Source organism: Nanorana parkeri, unplaced genomic scaffold, assembly GCF_000935625.1.
Source record: "Nanorana parkeri isolate BGI_ZX_2015 unplaced genomic scaffold, ASM93562v1 scaffold309, whole genome shotgun sequence".
NCBI lineage: Eukaryota > Metazoa > Chordata > Amphibia > Anura > Dicroglossidae > Nanorana > Nanorana parkeri.
In genome coordinates, this window is record NW_017306577.1 from 378,415 (window position 1) to 392,178 (window position 13,764).

General features: G+C 43.1%; 1 protein-coding gene across 5 annotated transcripts in view; it reads right to left on the bottom strand.

Annotated features, from left to right (window-relative positions):
* Positions 1 to 13,764, bottom strand: part of DAB1 (DAB1, reelin adaptor protein) — a 178,797-nt gene that overhangs the window by 23,108 nt on the left and 141,925 nt on the right. For all 5 annotated transcript variants that reach the window (XM_018557894.1, XM_018557892.1, XM_018557893.1 and 2 more), the window contains one exon: positions 9,031 to 9,093. In XM_018557894.1, coding sequence (XP_018413396.1) covers positions 9,031 to 9,093 — 63 coding nt within the window. The remainder of the gene's footprint in view (positions 1 to 9,030; positions 9,094 to 13,764) is intronic.

The following is a 13,764-nucleotide window of genomic DNA, read 5'->3' on the forward strand; positions in this document are numbered from 1 at the left end:
AAAATTTTTGCATTTTTTTGCCCCCCCCCCCCCCCCATGTTTGTTTGAAGTCTGCTAGGACAGGGTTCAATTTATGTAAATTCTATGCACCCAAGCGTGAGATTGGCACCCCTTATCTGATGCTTCTCAAATGGCTACCCCCCTATTAATTTGCTCAACTCCAGCTATAGCAATATATACACCATTTTACCATCAACACAAAAAAACATGAACTGATTTATGAAGAGTGGATCTCAGAGATGTATTCTTACCTCTCACTCTGCAATCTTCCTCAAACCTGGAAATCCTCCACAGTACTGACTTATGATTTATGATTAATCATTCGGATTGCTGCTACATAACCGTTTATCTGACATGGCCCTCTGGCCATCAAAAGGTACACTCGAGAACACAAGTATCAATGTGGATGTGAAACCAAAATCTATTTTTTAGTATAGCTGGCATCATGTGTCACAGTATACAGTTTTCTCAACCAGTTGTGGTCATTGGACATGCTACATGACCCCCCAAAAGCTTCATCAAAGTACACAGGATGTGTGTGGTACTCCCTGTCCTTCTGCTCACTGCAATATCCCCACTTTTGAACTTGCAAGAGATTCCCAATTGTCAAAATGACAGATGGGAGTTGCTGTGTAAATACATCAGCCGTAGAAGCTGCTGCTGTAAGAAACTGGCCATTCTGACACATTGCTTATAAACATTGATCAGAGGGAGATAGAGAGATACAAAGTAACATTGTTTATAAACATTGATCAGAGGGGAGACAGAGAGATACAAAGTAACATTGTTTATAAACATTGATCAGAGGGAGATAGAGAGATACAAAGTAACATTGTTTATAAACATTGATCAGAGGGAGATAGAGAGATACAAAGTAACATTGTTTATAAACATTGATCAGAGGGAGATAGAGAGATACAAAGTAACATTGTTTATAAACATTGATCAGAGGGAGATAGAGAGATACAAAGTAACATTGTTTATAAACATTGATCAGAGGGAGATAGAGAGATACAAAGTAACATTGTTTATAAACATTGATCAGAGGGAGATAGAGAGATACAAAGTAACATTGTTTATAAGAAATACTTTGCTGCGCAATGTTTATTTGTTGAATCTGGATTCATAATTGAAAAAAAATGTTTGCGAGTTTAATACTACTTAAAGGAGTTTGCACCACAGGATGACAACACTGCTGCTAATTATGAGGTAGGAGCTTAGCGTTTTCAGCCTGCAACAGAAAGTTCTGTATACAGTGAGATCTGATGCCAAACATACTGAAATATAGCTTTAGTGTTTACATATACTTTGACAACCACCCGGTAATCTATGTCTTGCCAAGTGTTCTCAGCTGTGTTGCATTTTTTAAGGACCCCATTTAATAGATTTGAATGGTAAAACACTGGCCTGTTCCCCAACATGACATCACTCATTGTTTGGGAATGGCTGCTATTGGAAGCAATGTATCTTCTCATATCTTTGCATTTTGTTTGCATTGACAATTAAATCCTGTCCTAGAGTGACAACACTCACTTACTGTACTGTATCTATGAAGGAGCAGTGTTGTCACCCTAGGATAGAACTACAGAAAACCTCCATCTCCTGTCTTCTCCATAACATTTGGCATAGGAACAATAGCAAAGGATATACCTGCTCTACCTGCAATCCAGCCCTACACTCTAAAAATGCAGTACACAGAACAATCCCTATTCCTAGGGTCACTCAAAAAAAATGAGACCAAGATAAACGTATTAGGTTCAGATGGTGTCAAGCGTGTGTTGCGGCAACCAGGTGAGGAGTACAAAGACAAGTGTGTCTTGCCTACAGTCAAGCATAGTGGTGGGAGTGTCATGGTCTGGGGCTGCATGAGTGCTGCCGGCACTGGGGAGCTACAGTTCATGGAGGGAACCATGAATGCCAACATGTACTGTGACATAGTGAAGCAGAGCATGATCCCCTCCCCCCGGAGACTGGGCCGCAGGGCAGTATTCCAACATGATAACGACCCCAAACACACCTCCAAGACCACCACTGCCTTGCTAAAGAAGCTGAGGGTAAAGGTGATGGACTGGCCAAGCATGTCTCCAGACCTAAACCCTGTTGAGCATCTGTGGGGCATCTTCAAACGGAAGGTGGAGGAGCGCAGGGTCTCTAACGTCCACCAGCTCCGTGATGTCATCATGGAGGAGTGGAAGAGGACTCCAGTGGCAACCTGTGAAGCTCTGGTGAACTCCATGCCCAAGAGGGTTAAGGCAGTGCTGGAAAATAATGGTGGCCACACAAAATATTGACACTTTGGGCCCAATTTGGACATTTTCACTTAGGGGTGTACTCACTTTCGTTGCCAGCGATTTAGTTTTAGTTTTTAGTTTAGCACATTAATGGCTGTGTGTAGGGCTGCAGCTAACGATTATTTTCATAATCGATTAGTTAGCCGATTATTAAGTTCGATTAATCGACTAATCAGATTAAGAAAATAAAAGGGTTCAGTGATGGACTACTAGTTTTTAACAGCGGCGAGCGGGAAATTTGAATTTTAGCCGACGAATCGACGATGGAAAACGTTGCAGCTCTAGCTGTGTGTTGAGTTATTTTGAGGGGACAGCAAATGTACACTGACATACAAGCTGTACACTCACTACTTTACATTGTAGCAAAGTGCCATTTCTTCTGTGTCGTCACATGAAATGATATCATAAAATATTTACATAAATGTGAGGGGTGTGCTCACTTCTGTGAGATACTGTGTATATATATATATATATAAAATTACTATTTTATTGCAAAATAAACAGCACCATAGGAGAAATGTCAACACTGCCTTGCTCTATGGGTGGGTACAGGTATGGGAACTGTAGTGGTTAAAAAAGTAATAAAAAGGAAATTGGCACCTTTTTTGATTCTCCTTTAACTGAAAGTTCGATTGAGTGATAAATCTAGGATCACTAAGCATTGATTAATGATTACAGCGGGCCTTGTAAAGGGTGGTTCAAAGTCTGCCGGTGTTTCTGGGCTCGACAGTCTACAGGACCAGGAAGGTCCTCAGCTGCTTGTCTCATCACAGCGGCTAAATTCCCAGTCTATTCATTTTATTATCCATCTCCAAACTTATGCAGTTAATCCAGCAGCTGCCTGCGGTCCTAATTTATCCCCAAGGCACCCATATGCCAAAATGTTTTATTGCGTCTGGAAAAGAGCAATAATATTAAGCCACTTGCACAGCACAAATGTCAACATTGGTTTAAAAATTGCAAGGCGACATATTATGCCTGAAGGATTGGATACCTCCGACTGCAGATGAAGGTTCAGAGAAACCCGTCCTTGGATACCAGAGAGAGAGTAAAAGAAACCCTAAAAGCTCAGTCCACCCTAAACTGACACATTGGTTTTGTGAAGATGCTGGCAGTTTGATCCCCATAATACCCGGGAACTACTTCAATCAAAGGCGTCTTGGAAAGTTGCTGTTCTCAGCTCCACCCATCATCTGCAATCATAATGGGCCTAGACTCTCCCTGTGGGGTTTTCATTTAAAGTGACACCAAACTCCGGAGTTAAATCTTAAAAATAAATTCAAGAACCTTAACTATGAACAACAATGTATCTTATTTGTGTATCACTCGGCTGTAGATCCTCCAATCATCTCTGAATTGGTGCTGACACTGTCCTTCCTTCTGGAGGGGGGCTACTTTTGTTCCCCATGGTCCCTGTGTGTGTGTTGTGAAGTAGTCACCGCTCTAAGCTCACTCGCGGGATGGACTACAATCTCAGGTTTAGTTTACTGATTTGTATGGAGATTGTAGTCCATCACTTGAGCGAGCTTGGAGCGGTGACTACTCCACAACACACACAGGGACCATGGGGAACAGACGTAGCCCCCCTCCAGAAGGAAGGACAGTGTCGGCACCAATTCAGAGATGATTGGAGGATCTACAGCCGGGTGATACACAAATAAGATGCATTGATGTTTATTGATGTTTATTGTGAATGCAGGGGGAAGGTTGAGCGCTTGAAAGGCATAGGCTTATTCATGTGACCACTCATTATGCTAAATAAAGATTTATTGGACATAGACAATTTTAGTAGTGCCCTCATTTCCCTTGCACTTCTCTGGAGTTCCCTAAGGATGCCCGGACTGACAGAGAGCTGCCTCGCACCTAAAGCAGCATCCTTGCAGCTTTGGGTCCAGCACTTCAACAACACACATAGGGGGCTGTTTTATAAATCTTCTGCCCAGCATACAGCTAGGCAAATGCCGTTCACATGGCACTATCACCACTGGATGGCACTGAGGAGCATAGGAACTTCATGTGATCCTCAGCTCCATTTAGTTGCAGCAGTGCCATGTAAATGGCATTCGCACAGCTATACACTGAGCAAAAGATTTATAAATCAGCCCCTAAGTGTGTTCGATAGTGCTAGACCCGAAGCTGGAAGGATGATCTTATGGTCTTATATATCTTATGAAAGATACATAAATCAGCCCCCTATTGTTGAAACCCATACAGGCTATATATACTGAGGAGTTACATTATCAAATAAAACAGATTTTCTGCCAACCAGATACACATACATGATTAATATTACACATATTGAAGGGTATGTAAAGCCAAAACCTTAGTTTTCAGTTCTGGACAGAGTGGTGAGGAATTGGAACCCTGTCAGATTTTACATGCTGGCTGTGTTCACACTAAGGAGATTCATCCTCTCTATTTGTCCTGGTGACCAGTCTCAGACAGAACGTGATGGGAAATCCTCAGTTTATGAGATGTCACCGAAACAAGAGATACGAGAAGATCTTCCAATGGGATAGGACATGTCACCAGCATACCAGAGTGAAGTGTCCAAAAAATGTCTTTATTTACCCATGTACATAAAGATGTTTTTGGACACTTTACTCTGGTGTGCTGGTAACATGTCCTATCTTCTTGGATTCAAGCCACAGACACTTCAGCACCCATTTCCAAGGGGCATACTGGTATACTGGTAAAGAGTGCGGTGGGATATCTACTGGGTCTGATCTTCCAATGGGGACACCTGTTCTAGTGACAGCTGTCTGATTGGGAGTATCCTCTCACTTTAAGGCTGCCCATACACTTACGATGCTTACGATGACTGCAAACGGGCTGTGTGCGCGTGCGCACACCGGCCCGTTCGGCAGTTGTCGAACCAGCAGGCCACTAACTCGCCGAGAATCGTACGATTCTCGCGGGTCTTCCAGCATGCTGGTTCGACGGAAGATGTGCGACCGTACAGTACAAACGGTCGCACGCCTTCCATACACTGCACGATTCTCGTACGATTGCGGGATTTCCCGCGATTCTCGTACGAGAATCGAGCAGTGTATGGGCACCTTAAGAGAGATCTCCTCTGAGTTCCTGCTTTGTCTTTGGGGCAGGAAATTAAGGGAAATCTTCCCAAGAGGAAACAGGCATGGAAAAAAAAAACAGATGGAGGTTTAAACATGATCTATCTAAAACTAAAATTAAAAAGTTTTGGATTTACATGACTTTAATGCAATGTATACATATATAGTACATACAATGTAAAATGTCTATTTGTATACATTTCACACCTTTCATTTCACAGATCATTGATTTAAAGGAAACCCGTCATAAGAAATTACAGAGGCGGCCACTGACCTATCCTGATCATGACTGTCATTCCTGGCTGTCATTCCGACCCTCTTCTTCAAAACTTCAAAGCAGCCCTTGCAGTACAATGCAAGGTCCTCATATAATAACCTCCCATTTAAAATATGATGTCATCCCTAGGCACCGCGGGTTGAAGGCAGGGGGAGGTTAGTATAAATCATTTTTGGAACATTTTGGAACAACTAACATTAAATCAGTTTTAAAGGTGGAGGGCAAGGCCTGCTTTAAGTCCCTGACCCAGGACAGGTATGCGGATCAGGATCTCCTGCCTTTCCTGATCTCCTTATTGCTGTTCAGTGACAGAGCAAGTATTGAAGATAGGGGGTCAGCGTAACAGTCGGTCAATTAAAAAGAGGTCCTGCAGTCCCCATATGACAGGTTTACTTTAAATATCACACCAGAGGAAGCCATTTTGCAAACAGGGTTGCAGATTAAATAAAGGGTACACTTTAATGGAAACCTTTGCTGAGACATATCCATACTCTTCCACTGCTAAAGTCGTGGCTGATAGTCGTGGCATGATTCCAATGCTAAATGTCCGGCTGATACAGTAACTCAGGGGTGGGCAACCTTGGCGCTCCAGCTGTTGAGGAAATACACGTGCCATGAGGCATTGCAAGACTTCGACGGTCACAGGCATGACTCCCATGGGCAGAGGCATGATTAAATTTGTAGTTCCAGCACAGCTGGAGTGCCGAGGTGGCCTACCCCTGCAGTAACTTCCTAACCTTCTAAAATACCGACCCTGAACAAGTATTTACATCAGAAGTTCTGAAGTTGACTGGCTGTGCAATGATTCCACAGTAACAGGTTTAGGATGGGTTCAGATGAAAGTTAGCCAGGCAACTAACATTTACTAGAGGAAGTTTATTAGAAGAAGGCCAATAATGGCTGCTTTCTATTGGCTTCCTTCAAGAATACTGAATGAACTTAAAGTAAGAGCCGCAAAAATATCTGAAGCATTGTTCCAGCAAAGGAAGATCTGAATGCTGGCTTCTCCAGTGGGCCTCAAGGCCAAACTTTGATGTCTTTATGCACTAAAGTCTTCAGAATCTGACATTACTAGGAGTATTGAATACCTGCATCCCCTGTCATGCTGTGGTTTCTTCCTCCAACCTCTGTACAGGGTGCAGTAGTGTCTAAGGCACTCCCAGAAATGTAGTATACCTCAATATAAATCTGGACCAGCAACCTTGGTCGTTGCACCATATCCCTACCAGTAGAGTAAAAACACCATTGAAAATCAATGTTGGGTCTTTTCAGGGGCTACAATGACACACAATATATTAGATCGGCCTTTCTTGACCAGGGTGCCATGCCATGGTATGTATTCAGGCTTCCTCAGGGGTGCCTCAAAATGTTGTGGTAGTGGCACTGTGATGTGATGAGGGGAATGACGACTGAGGTGAAAGGGGCTCCTGATGTAAAAGGGGACCTCTGATGTGAAAGGGGGATTCCAAATGTGAAGGGGGACTACTGATGCAAAGCGTAACTCTGATTTAAGGGGGGGATCTTGATTTAAAGGGGGGAACTTTGTGGTGACTTGTTTGTGTGTTTCTGCATGGGGTCCTCTTTAAAATCTATGACATTTTAAACTAGAGTGCTTCGAGATTTTGCATTCTTTATAAAGGGTTCAATGACTGTAAAGGGTTTAGAAATGCTGTATTAGATTGTAAAAACAGTCTGTTGTTTGGCGTCAAACACACCCACACACCTATATATATATTATATACACATACACTAAAAAAAATAATAATAAAGTGTTTATCCACAAGTGCTGCTAAATAGTAGTGATTGTAAATCATAACAGCGGCTACTTCCACATTTAATACCCTCAACTCCCCACCAACCAGCACTTGACATGTCCCAATATATAGGAAAGTTTTATATCAGTTATCTCAAGCTGGTTTTGATGATAAGGCCGGGGTAGCATTCAACGCATTTCTCCAATCTCACAATCTGCTTCGTTAGGCTCTGCGGGGAGCATATCTATGGTTTATCTGCCTGACATATGTGGAAGTTATCCTATCACTTGTATCGTTTTTTTTATGATGATACAAGTGGGTACATTTAGAATTATATGTGATATGTTACAGTATATATAAGATCTCTTTTTTTGATACAATATCTCTAGAAATATTCTTCACAGTTCCTAATGAAGCAAATAAAAGCAGATCAGAGAAACGGGCGAGATCAGAGATAAGCTTTGTCAGGGACTGTGCAGAATATATCTAAAGATATTGTATCAAAAAACAGATCAGATATATAACACATGACATATAATTCTAAATGTAGCCATGTGTATCATTATGGAAATAATGATACAAATGATAGGAAAACTTCCAAACAAATCATAGATATGCTCTCTGCAAATCCTAACGAAGCAGATCTTGAGATCAGAGAAATGTATCAAATGATACCCCGTCCCTATCATCAAAACCATCTCGAGATAACTGATATAATTTCCCCATATATTGAGACAAGTAGAGTTCTAATTGGTGGGGTATTGAGGATATTATATATGTACATAGCCGTTGTTTTACTTTGCCATCGCTGCTATGTAGCGGCAATTGTGGATAAATGCCAAGCCCCTTTTTTTCTTCTTTTTAGATGATATATATATAGTGTGTATATATAATCGAGGCTTCAGTGGAGGGAGCAGAGCCGCATAAGCCGATGCCTCCTCTATAGCGCCGGCTCCTGTCACAGGTGGAGTTATACCAAATGCACCCCGCCTGTGAGGAATCGATAGTGAAAGCGCGCTTCGCTCATCCTGGCCAGTGATTGGTTACCAAATTGCTCTTGGAAAGGTACGGCACCCCTGATTGCCCTGATCACCCTATTTTTTTTACATGAATAAGTGCGGATTGTTGTACATTAAAAAATAAGACCTACCCCGAAAATAAGACCTAGTGTGTTTTTTTGAGCCAAAAAAAATATAAGACAGTGTCTTATTTTCGGGGAAACACGGTATATATATTTATTTAGTTTTCGGTAACACTATATGGAATATGTGTAGCGTGTCACAACATTGATTTTCAGTGGAATTCATACTCCCAGAAGTGTGTCAGAAGATTCTAGCAGAAGCCTTGCACAGCAGAGTTCAACCATTTGGAGACATTATAGCTCAGCGCCTTCCATTAAAGGAACAATGTTTATTTTTTTGGGGGGGAGTCTCTTTAAAAGCGTAGGTCAAAGGACAAGGATAACATGCTGAGTCCAATAACAACCAATCACATTTGATTTTATTGTAGACAGAGCAGCAGGAATGACGTCTGATTGGACGCCTGAGACCCCTGCGCTTTGCAGATAGATCTGTGCCGAGGAAAACACCACAACAGGAAGCAGAATATCATTGGGTTGTCTTTGTGTTACTTACAGAAGGTGAAGTTACGTCAGGCGGAGTGGACATGTCCCCAAAAAGTGCTAATTGGGTAACAGCCTAAGAGAAAAGAGAGAGCGATAAGAGAGAGAGAAAACATTACTGATTTCTTATGGACAGATGACGCTGCAGGCGATGCTCGGCTGGTCACAGATGATGACAGACATTTGTACATTTGTCAGTATTCATATGGCAGACATCGAGAGACCCTACAGAGCCTCAATAACGAAGGGGTTAAAGTGCATTCTGGAGTACCGAGTCAATGTAATGTAACCTTACAAAGAGGACCTGTCACTTCGAGAGTGCAAATCACAGAAAACCAATCACAAGCTGCAGACATTAGGCAGGAAACTTCTCCCTGTGTCAGGAGGGAGAGGAGCAGAGAGGCTGAAGAGGAGCACATTGGCCTCCCAGCATGGAGTCAGGCCAACTGCTTCTAACAGAAGCTCCAAGATATGCTTTGAAAATGTTTTCAATTTGGATAAAATTTTTGGGAGAGTCATAATAACTGAAGCTGAACTCCAGGCAAACAGTTAAATGCATAGGTAAAAACACATATATATGGGAATATATATAACACATATATATATATAACACATATATATTCATCTGCCATAGGATTTGTAGGCAACCTAGTGATCCAGCCACCCCTGCCAGACAGTAGAGACAAGTCGGTGACCTTACTATGTTCAACTGCAGCTAAGCAATACAGCTTGGTCACGAACCCGCCCCCCAGTCTGGGATTGGACAGAAAAGAAGAGTTCTTCCTTCTGCTCTCTCCTGTAAGCATGTTCACAGTAATAGACTGACAGCACTGTACAAAGCAATAAAGCTCTGATTGGCTCAGACGGCAGCTCCTCCCACTGTCAGAATAATTCCTACCATGCAAGAGATCACAGAAGAATTTTATTATGAAAGATTCACATATTTCAGCCGGTTTGATTTAAAATGAATATTTACACGGACTGAACACTGTGTGCCTGAAGTTCAGATTCCATTTCTGATGCAGATATGATGTATAAACCTGTGTTCGGTTTAAGTTTCAGCAACCTCCGCGCAAGCAAATACATTCATCTGAAAATGAAGAGCCCTTCAAGGGGCACATTTATGAAGCAGTGAATGTGGCTTTCACTGGTAGTAAACAGATCGCTGTTATTTAAAGCATCTGCAGTGAATCTTTGGTGAATGTCAGCAGGGCAGCCATCACAAATTTTGGGGCCCCTTACACGGCTTTAGGCCCCCCCCCCCCCAAAAACTTAGTGACGCGCTGGACACAGGACCCACCTGAGAGTGACCCTGCAGAGCCCACCATAGATGCTGCACAGCCCATCTGAGACTGTCTATGGTGGGCTCTGAAGGGGTCTCAGGTGGGCTGGTCAGGGCTGCATCCCTCCCCTCTCTCTTTTCCTTCCTTCCTTCCTAGCTCCAAGCTGCGCGGGCCCCTTACATGAGTATTAGCCATACCCCCTGGTGGCTGCCCTAAATGTCAGTAAAAAAAATTAATGACATAACTACGGTATATAATCATTTTTGGGGCCTGTGGGAGCTTTTAGAGATTTTTTTGATGGCAGAAAAAACAAAAACAAAGCAAAATCACAATTTTTGCTACAAGTGATTACAGCAAAATGTCCGGTGTCAAGCCAATAAAAAATCACGACTGGCTTTGCCCAGCTGTCATTTGCATGGAGATTGGTCGGCTTTGGTCGACCTTTCTCCCCGCTTCGGGCGTCACTACGGCTCAGCCGAGTCGAAGCATATGGGTTCAGCTCGGCTGCTGTACGGGCTATTGTGAATAGTCCGTACAGCAGCCCTTTGGTTCGACTGAATCGAAAGGCAGAGGCGGCGGAAGCGAGCTGAAGGATCACCCGAAGCTACGGCTGGATCCTTCGGCTCTTTAGAAAATAACCACCTTAGACTTTGCGCACCTTTTGATGCACTTGGAATTTATTGCGCCAATTAAAACTGAAGGTTTATTTGGGTTTTATTAGTTTGTTGCCTTGTGTTGTTTGTCACAATACACCTTAGATCCTTGGTTCTCAACTGGTGGGTCGTGACTTAAAAGTGGGTCGCAACCCCGTGTTCAGTGGGTCACCACATGCCTTCCACTTTTCCAGGTGAGAGGCCTCCCCTAGTGCAGCACTGTCTTGTGCCAAGCAGCCATTCAAAATATGCCGGAGTGTCAGCTTCAGATGGGATGGGGTTATGGCTACGAGGGAGCTCCATCCATACGAGCATTGCTTACAGCTCCCTCACGTGTCCTGTAGAGAAGCCTGGACCGGAGTGATGTCACATTTTGGCTCCCAGCACCTCTACAGGACATGCAAGGGAGCTGTACAAGCAATGCACATATGGATGGAGCTCCTTCACAGCACAGCAGCCCACACTGGACCCAAGGCTGAAGATCCATTCCAGTTCTTGTAAGGTAGGGAGACTGGGTGGACTGACCACGTGTTCTGGTGTGGGAGGTGTGTTGCCATTAATTTGAACGGCACCCCAAACGCTCCTCCCACCCACAGTTCGAGCGCCTGCACCGGAATGCACGGTACCGCAATGCTGTGCATTTCATTGCAGTGCGACTTCGGTCACGACTTTATGACCAAGGAGAAATGTGGGTCACACAGAAGCTACACAGGTTGAGAACCACTGCCTTAGATACACTCATTGAAATACATTGCAAGTCCCAGGCTTAGATGAGTTTCCAGTCTTCTGCTCCTGTAACTATTTCTAAACAAACCATCAAAAAATGATTTTCTACCGAGTGACCTTTTCCTGGGTCGGCTCACCGATAACTCAACCGTTTCTCCAGCAACCTGACAGTAAATGGCTAATAATATGAATATGAACATTAACAGCGGATAAAGTAAACAATACACTGAAAGGGAATGTCATGGGATACAATGAAATTACACAAAGAGAATGAGATTTCCATTGAATGAATGAAAACAAATGTATTTCTGTTACAGAATAGCGATTTGTAAATAAAAAAGCTCCATTTCCTGAAGCAAATCGTTACAAATCATCAATATTTATATTGATTGAAAATTTGTTTTTTTGGTTGGGAAGTAGAATCGAGATCATGAAGACGATCAATTAAAGAGGCCCTGTAATAGATTTGTGATAACGGAAAGGAGCATTTAAAGGAACGCCATCATTGTGTTTACTGTTATACTTTTCATATCCATTTTAATAAATAAAACTTGTATTTAATGGTAAAATAATGATGTAGATCATAAAATATTCCTTTTGGCGGGAAAAATACCGGTAGCCATTGCTGGTCCGCATTGTAAAATGTTAGTTGCCTGATTGCCATGCTAAATCTCTGACTTCAGTGATTTCCAGGGCCGTCCCTATAATATAAAATAATAAAGCTGTTGCCTCAGGTGGCATTCCTTTGGGTCACGTTGGGAAGGGGGCAGCAGGCGGAGCGGCGTGGCCCCTTTCTGGCCACAGAATCCCAAGTTGCTAAGAGCCGGGTGGGTAGAAGTATAAGCGCCATGCACATCCCCTTGCCCAGCTCTTAGCAACCTTTTTTGTTATTTATTTATTTTCTCAAATGCCAATAAAATTCACAAAAAAAAAGCAAAAATATATTTAAAAAATACATTGTGTGCCGTCACCTTTTATTTTGCTTTTTTTTTTAATCCTATACAAAAGTAACAAATGCAACAAAACAGGAGACTCTCAGGAACCACATAGAGCCAACGACACCCTTACAAATCACTTTAATTTCACCTTCCCCTATTAACTCCAACGCATTTGTCAAAAACTGTAAATTGTCGCCAGTATTCGGGTGAAGTGAAACCAGCCAATTTAACTTATCTCTGATCTGGATCTTTATACTGTGACTGTTATTAGTATTAAAGGAGAACTATGGGGTCAGGGCTTTTCCCCATAGATCTCCTTAGGGTAACGGGAGGTCACAAACTGGCGTCCTCCCGTCACCCTAGGCTCAGTATACCGCGAGCTACAGCTCGCGGTATACTCAGACGCCGGAGCGGATCCCGACATGGATGTTGAGATCCGCCCAGCTGCGTGAGTGACAGCTGGCTCTGCCTATCTAGAGGCAGAGCCAGCTGTACCCGCACCCTCCCCCGTTCGATCCGCCAGTCAGCGCATGAGGATCGGAGCGGGGAGGGGGGAATCCAGCCCCTCCCCTGTCACGGCAGAGAGCCGTGACAGGATCGAGAGGTGAGCGAACACCAGTATGTGTTCGCTCACTTCCCGATCTACTGATCCGACCTGTGACCGTCTCATTGTCACAGGTCGGCTAGAACTATGAGGTGAGTGAAAAGCACTCGTCTCATAGTTCTTATTTAAAGTCAGTCACTCAACATGACAGCCAGGGAGCTCTTAATGGACTAGCAGAACACCCAAGGGGAATACAAATAAAGAATATAATTACACATTTTGCCAAAATGTAGGCAAAGTGAAAACAGACAATTTTACTTATCCCTGGTCTGGATCTTTATACTGTGACTGTGAGTATTAAGGTCAGTGACTCAGCATGGCAGCCAGGGAGCTCTTACTGATCTAGCAGAACACCCAGGGGAATAAACATAAACAATATTACAAATTTTGCCAAAGTTTAGGCAACTCAAAAACAGCCAATTTTACTTATTCCTAGTCATAATCTTTTATACTGTGATTGCGAGTATTAAAGTCAGCGACTCAGCATGACAGCCAGGCAGCAATTACAGAACTACCAGAATACCCCTGGGGGGGGGGGGGGGG